The sequence below is a fragment of the Hipposideros armiger genome, unplaced genomic scaffold (genome assembly GCF_001890085.2).
Source record: "Hipposideros armiger isolate ML-2016 unplaced genomic scaffold, ASM189008v1 scaffold_932, whole genome shotgun sequence".
NCBI classification, from domain to species: domain Eukaryota; kingdom Metazoa; phylum Chordata; class Mammalia; order Chiroptera; family Hipposideridae; genus Hipposideros; species Hipposideros armiger.
Window position 1 is genome coordinate 235475 of NW_017732282.1, and position 7850 is coordinate 243324.

At 34.0% G+C, this 7850-nt stretch overlaps 1 protein-coding gene across 1 annotated transcript in view; it reads right to left on the bottom strand.

The window, feature by feature from the left end:
- Positions 1–7850, bottom strand: part of HACE1 (HECT domain and ankyrin repeat containing E3 ubiquitin protein ligase 1) — a 106164-nt gene that overhangs the window by 37345 nt on the left and 60969 nt on the right. The window contains exons 11-13 of the mRNA XM_019630696.1: positions 4805–5139; positions 3589–3657; positions 3252–3339 (exon numbers count right to left, since the gene is read on the bottom strand). Of these exons, the coding sequence (XP_019486241.1) occupies positions 3252–3339; positions 3589–3657; positions 4805–5139 (492 nt within the window). The remainder of the gene's footprint in view (positions 1–3251; positions 3340–3588; positions 3658–4804; positions 5140–7850) is intronic.

Here is a 7850-nt window from a genome sequence, read left to right on the forward strand (position 1 = left end):
GATTCTTGTCTGAAGTATATGAAAAATCTGAAGACAGAAAACAAGGGCTAACAAAATGGATTTGATAATGTAGCTGATTTATAGAAGCAGCATGGAGATGGGAGAAAGTCCAGTTGGAACTAACAGAGATAAGAGAAGAACATGACCTATTCTTAAGACTGTCAGTGTATTAAGAATAGAGGTGAAAAGAAAAACTACAGAGGGGAAAGCATCCAAATTAGAGGTGGGCCAAATGTGTAAGCTACGAAAGAACACATTAACCATTTCTAAACGGCTCTTTACTCCTAATTGGGGTAGCTTACCACATGCAAACAAATGTAGTTGCAGGCAAACGTAATACATATATACATGCATATACATAAAGGCTTTAACTCCATGGGCTTAGTGATGAGCCATTGAAATCACAGAATCTTTTGGAAAGAATAAAGACCTGAAATGAGGGGGACAGCTCAGGGAGAAGCTTTGTAAGGAATCATGAGGTAATACTGAGGGGTTGAAAAGCAGCTTATACCCAGTTTTATAATTAGTGATCAAGATTCCTAAACTACTTCCTTAATTCTTCTTTATGCACATTTTACTTACATGACTGGTCTAACCAATCATTTTATAAAATTCTAGACACACATGCCCACATCCATTTAAGTAAGTCTCTAGTTTTAGTCTCTTTACAGACTAAAGTCTCCTCAGTAAACGTTGACTTCCTGGTCCTTTAAAAAAAAAAACAGTGATGTGTCAGCAAATTCTGAGAACATCTCACCACTGACAAAAGGCATCTAACAAAATAAACTATTCCCAGAAAAGCCTAAAAGGAGACCAAGCTGACAGATGCTGCTACCTATTGATCTGTTTATATTTTGAAACACTTACCTAAGCAGTTTATGACCATTTGTTGTGGCAACTTCAGCAAGGCTTGTTAAAATCTTTAGGTACTGGCTTTCACTTTGCTGAGACAAATGTTCTAGAACTTGCCGTAACTAAAATTTTACAAATAAAAAAAAGTGATTATTTAGTAATCCATTAAACTTTATCAAGAAATTAAGTACCTATTAGTTTAATAAGTATCCCAAAGCCAATTAGCTGCAATCAAGTCCTTTACAGTTATTTTGCCTTGCATAAATGTAGAGATGACATAAAATCTTTGTTCAAAATCCCCCAGTAAAAAAGCAATAAAAAATATAAATAGAACAGAAAATATCAAGTTTACAGAAATTTAATTCTAAAATTTAATAGAAAATAAAATTTTGCAATTTTTCAAAGAGTAGCGCTATTCTAAATACAAAGATCAGTAAACTAGTGATTACCAATTTTAATATAATATTCCTCCTTAGATTCTTTTCCTCTACCTATGAGGAATATTCTAATTATCTTAAAGAGATAGCAAAGATCCAGAGGACAGAAGATATATAGGGCCAAATATTAGCACAAGGTTTATTAGTTATTATATAATTCATACTTATCCTATAATACAGATAAGCAAATTCATATATTACAAATGTTAAAATATTTATAATAAAATTACAAAGCACATTTGTAAACTGCCATATATACACTAAGCATGAATAAAGTTGTTCATTTACAAGATACTAGCACAATTACATTACCATGTTTTCTCGGAGATCTTCATTCTGTGTCATTTGAATAATTGTCTGGAAAAGCCTAGGGTGATATTGAATTAATACTTCACAGGTCTCTCCATATCCACCNCTGAATGACTTAAACAACTTACTTGACCTCTTCAGCTTCAGTAAGAGTACCCGTCTCACATGGTTGTTATGAAAATGAGAAAAATAATCCATGTGAAGCAAATGAATGGTACCTCACCTAAAGTTAGCATTCAATAAATGTTAAGTTATTATTACTACCTTCTCCTTTACATTATCATTATTAAACAGATGTCAAAGGATATCTATACACCTGAGTATAATTTTATAAGAAAGAGTTCTTAGCTTTCTTTAACTTCTGAAAGGGTCAGTGTCCCTATAGACATTTAAAAACACCTATAGTATTTATGACTACTAACCAAACCATAGCCTCTGGTCTATCCTAATTATTTCCTAAACAAATTATTTCCTAATTTGCCAGGAACATGTCATTCTCCTGAAGCAAAGTTATGAGTGACTCCTGACAGCCTAGCAAACAAAGAAGATCGTTTAATCTGGCAATCAAGGTTCAACACAGTATGACCCCAATCTACCTTTCCAGAATTATATCTTATTCCTCACTTATACAAAATTTCTGCTTCAGCCACTGTAGTTTTATACACTTTTTCACCTACATGCCCAGGTCCATATCTTGGCTAGAGCGGTCATCTTCCCCATTGACTCCCATCAAAATTTGCATGTTTTTCAAGGTCCAGTTTAGAATCCACCTTCTCTTTGAAATTTCCCTTGATTATAGCAGCCAGAAGCAAGCTCTTCATCCCTTAAACTCCTGAAGAACCAGGTGATGCTGTAATTCCTCCTTTATAGGTAGGTACATGTATTATCCTCCCTGCTAGACTGATTAAGATACTCTTAGAGAAAAGATATATGTCTTCTATCAGCAAAACAACTACCATTTACTGGTATATATATGTATACATATTAGTCACTACTTAAAATTTATTCTTCAAAATTATTTTATGAGGTTGGTGTCATTATCTATTTTACAGATGAAGAAAACCAAGGCTCAAGGATGTTGGAAATGTGCCCAAAGTCACACAGTACCAAACAAGCTTTGCCTAACATGTTTCACGAAACACGAGACATGTGGAATAAACCCTGGAAAGGGAAAGGTTCTCAGGTCAAATAAATTTGGAGGATTAACAAAGTTAAATCCCTATTTTTACCAAAGGGCTTCTCAAAGCCTTTAACAAGCTGCTGATAGACTTTATAAATCTCCGAAAGGGCATATGTTATATTTCCCAAATGTATTTGGGGATAAAATCCTTTTCTCAAGGTCTATGAACCTTATAGGACTAGTGTTCCATGAAACTCATTTCAGGAAATGTGGCAACATCTTCTATTGTTTTTGAACAAATCTTTGCACATAATAGGCCCTCAAAACACATTTCTTAAAGAAGAAAAATTACTCCTCATACTAAAGTAACATACTAATGTAATGTAACCCCACATACTAAAGAATAAGGTACTTTCGCTCCTCTTATAGGAGGAGGTCTCAAGTGCAATAATTACGTTACTACACAGTACTCAAATTTTAAAAAATTAATTTTCATTAGACAAACTAAAAACAAGATTAAGAAAAATTTCTACCTGTGCTTTTATAATATGCATGAATCTTGACATCAACTCGGGACATTCAAGGAGGAAGTGAAAGTGGTCAAATATAATTTTGGGATTTCTAAAAGAAAAATACATTTTGTTTATATGGATAGGAAGGATAAGCAGAATTAAAGGAAATGCATTTTCACGTATATAAATACTGAAACAGAAGAGTAACGTATATTAATCCACACCTACTATACTTTCACTTGTCACAGCATTTTTTTCATAGTTTAACAGAAGTAAAATTTTTTTTTCTTGAAATGAAAACTATAAGTAGAGAGTGAAAAGCCTATAAAGGCAGTCCATGAATCAAAGACAGCCTTACCTGTTAACAAAGCATTTTAAAACTTCATCATGTTTGCAGACAAATTCAATGAAACGAGGTGAAGTCATTCTATGGGGGGAGGTAAAAAACAATCAGAACACATAAACAAAAGTTGGCGATACAGCAACTTTGATAACTATGTATTGAACTGGACTGACTTCTAGACAAAAAAAGAAAAGAAAAGAAAAATGGGGGTTTGGGGTGTCTATAAATTTAAGAGGTTGAGGCTTGCCTAGTCAATCTGTAAGATGAAAAACTATATATATAAGTTTTCATTAACAGATAATATATAAACAAGTGACTTTAAAGACCCTGAATTGTTAAGCATCACTGCTCTATACATTCTGAAAACATAATGTAAGGGATCCTATACAACGCGGCATTCACTATTCTACATGTTAATGAGTTAAATAATGCTTAAAACTCAGATATTTTGGACTAATTCTAGATCAGTCCAATGAGTATCCTAAAAAAGATCAGAAAAGAACCTAAAATCAACAAATTACTATTCAGTTGTTACTGAAATTACAAAACAGTCATAGCGTTTCTTCATCTATCAGGGAAGGAAATAATAAGCACATAGTGTAAGCCTTGACAGTTAGGTTTTCTCTTTTTTTGTAATGCAAGCGCCTGACTTAAGTTTTGGTTGCCAAGGGTTCCACTTCAAAGAGGTATACACTTCAAAGATGGCTATTTTTAATAAACACATTGCCAGCCACACAACGAGATAAAGAGCCGGGCCACCTCTCCCCACTGACGCTCTTTTGTCTGAGAGATCTTGGTGGATTTCGATAACTGACCACTTGGCCCACTTGTTTTTTCTCTTCCCGTGCTTTAAATTCCCGCTTTTATATTTTAAATTCACTAACAAAGAGAGCCCCAGAAACCCTAGGCCCCCCCACACTCTCGACCCCCCAAAGAGCAGAACTGCAGGCCCACAGGCACACCCGCTTGCGAGCTAGCTCGCTCTCGTGGGCCCGCTCTCTCCCTCTTGCTCTCTCCCTGCGACCTCGCTGTGTGGCCCCAGGTGTGCCATGTAATTTCCAGACCTTGTAAGTAATAAACCTTCTTTTTTTTTTTTTTTCAAAGTTTCCTGATGGTTATTGCTAAAGGGCGCCTTGGAATTATAATAAGAACCACAAGGGCTAGTCCAGCCACAAGATTGGTTATTGATAGGCTGAGACCTGCACACAAAACAAAGCAGAAACCCTCTTACCCTGGAGGCATCTGACAAGAACAGCACATGTAAAAAGCTTGAATGACAGCACTTAGCCGATTAGCTGTCATAGAAATAACATCCTGACAGTCTGCACTGGCTTCCTGTTTCCCTCCTAGAGCATCTGGTTTAGATTCCCTGGTGCCAGTGGATAGATTTTCATAGCTCCCAGGTCCTGCAGGTTCAAATGGAGGAATTGAAGCACCATCTTGATCTTGGCCTTTTTGTTTTAGTAAAATAGAAGTGATATCCGTTGAGTCCTTTTTGTTTTTCATCAGTTCTGTAGCTATTAAAACTAGCCATTCATCTAATGAGTGCCAAAGCAATTCAAGAGGCTAAGAGAAAAAGAAAAGTGTTCTTTAAATATCATTCTGAAATGCCAGGATAAAAATCCACACAGCCAAACAAATACTATAAAAGAGGAAATTTACTATAGATATTTCTATTTTTGCCAACTTAATGTGACAGCAATGCCTATAGGTTAAGTAACAAAAACATGAATGTCCTATAAATGACAATTTCTTCATTTATAGCAAACATTTAATTTACATTTATTTATTCCTTGGACTAAAAAGGGAAAACTAAAACCTAACAATAAATGTATAAGCAATCTTTCTTCTTTTAAAAATTTTTAAATATTTAGCTTTAAGAGCATACATTATTACTTTTATATATACAATCCCCTTAACCTTTACTGTATTAACGTGTCAAAAATTTTCAATTATAAGTCTTTTTAATTAAAAAAATAAGAAATCCTTAACAGCCTAATAAACACCTTAGATTACTGTGCTCTTTTCTTTACATCTAATTCCTAGAATTTTGAAAATTTAAAATTAAGAAATTTTGAAATGACATATTTATATACACACATACACATATATATACTTACACAGACACGCGTGCACACATACGCACACACACACACACCAATTCTAATAAATAGTAACTACCAAATACTGACTAGCAAGTTCTTGAATCCAAGTAAAGATTAACAGCTTAAAAAAGAAAAATGTGGGAACAAAGTAAATTCTTATTTATACACTATTTAAAATATTCCTTTGGAGAATAATGCCTTTTGTAAATTACAGCAAATAAAATTTTATTTTTTAAATATTATGTGATCACAAATGCTACAACAGCATTAAGTACTACAGAAGATGAGAAATATACATCGTCTCTAATAATTAGTAGTTTTTAACACAAGCAGAAAATAAATGCCCAACTACTATTAAAAGACCTGCTACTGGGACTCTAATGTACAGCAACGTGACTATAGTCATCAATGCTGTATCATATACTGAGTTGTCGGAAAAGTCATGATGCATTTTTGCAACGAAAAACAGAAAAAATACGTCATGACTTTTCTGACAACCCAATAATTGCAAGTTGCTATGCAAGTAAAGCTTTAATATTCTCACTATAACAATAAAAACAAAATGATAATTATGTGAGGTGAAGGATGCATTAACTAACCTTATTGTGGTAAACATTTAGCAATATGTATGTGTATCAAATCATCACATTGTGTATCTTAAATTTACACAATATATGTCAATACCTCAATGAAGCTGAGGGAAAAAAGAACCTGCTATAACATTTTTAATCCCAAATAAAGATTAATAATGGGGCTTAGGGTTAAAAGGTCCTTCTTTCCTACACTATTTTAAATATTCCTATTGAAAATGATAAACTTTCTATAAATGAATGGAAAAGTTAATCTTACTTTTTGGTTCTTATATCATCACAAAAGACTATAAACTAGACCATGTACTTTGGAAAGATTCACCCTTAAAATACTTCAAATTAAAGAAATAATCTTACTTTCAAAGGCCACTATGCAGATTCCACCACCACATTGGCAACCTTAGAAAGTGTTTAAATAACCTGTTCTGCCAGAAAATTTTTTCCAATTGCTATCTAACAAATCCCTCTGCTACATCTTCAGCCTTCTTCAGGTTTCCAGAACATTCTTTTTGAGAATATATGACTTAATTGAATTTGAAAACAATTAAATCACCCCTAAGTCTTCACTTAAACATTAAACCAAAAAGCAGAAAACAAAAGTGAAAAAAAAAACAAAACCTACCACCATCAACAAAAACCTAATTCACTCATTCAACAAATATTTAGTTAGTAAGTACTACGTAAACAGGTAAGCAAAAGGAGAAACTAATTATACCCTTTCTGAGGCTGAAATTAGCACCCGTGTCTCCCACAAGAGGGCTTTCCGTGATTAGGCACAGGCAGCAGCTGGAAGACTCAGGGTCCCTGAGCTGCTTAAAGGAAGGGCAGAAGAACTGGCTGCCATCAACACTGACATGCCACCGGCACTGAAAATGTCTTAATTCTAATCATGATCCACGTCTGAGTCTATAGTTTCTCTTCATGAGCAAAACATTAAACCTACTGTAAGAGATGAGAAAGAACTTTTTATGTCAGCAAAACTATTTAGTTTTACATAGAAAATGAAAGAACAGGTGGTGGTGGTGTAAAACTGCTTGAAACAAAAGGAATAAGTGTCCTCTAAATGGGAAGGGCTAAAACCCAGAAAACCAACACATTGGATGGAGACAATGAGCCTAAAGGCACAAAATGATACCTGCTACTCATACAGACAACAGCACTGAGCGTGAACCCACAACAATCCTATTTTCAAATACTGACAATGTGCAAAAATTAAAGGCGAATTTTTAATGATCTAGAAATAATATAAAAAACAGGTCTGTGTAAATATGATAGTGACAATAAAGTACTGAAAAGCTAGAAAGACTTATCTATAAAAGAACACAGCAAAGAATTAAAAGAGAATGAGAGAAAAAAGAGAAATGATAAGTTATCTTAGGCCTTTCTTTTCTCTTTTTCCCACCTTTTCTTCATTCACACATGCACTAAAACTAAATCCCATCCTTGAGGTATTTTTACCTAGGGAGTTGTCCCTTTGAAGATTTGTTCAGAAAATTCATTTCTCAACAGCAAAAAGAATACTGTGAACATAACTTTAATTTCTAACTGTGGTAGTAGCCACAAACAAAAAGGATTACAATAA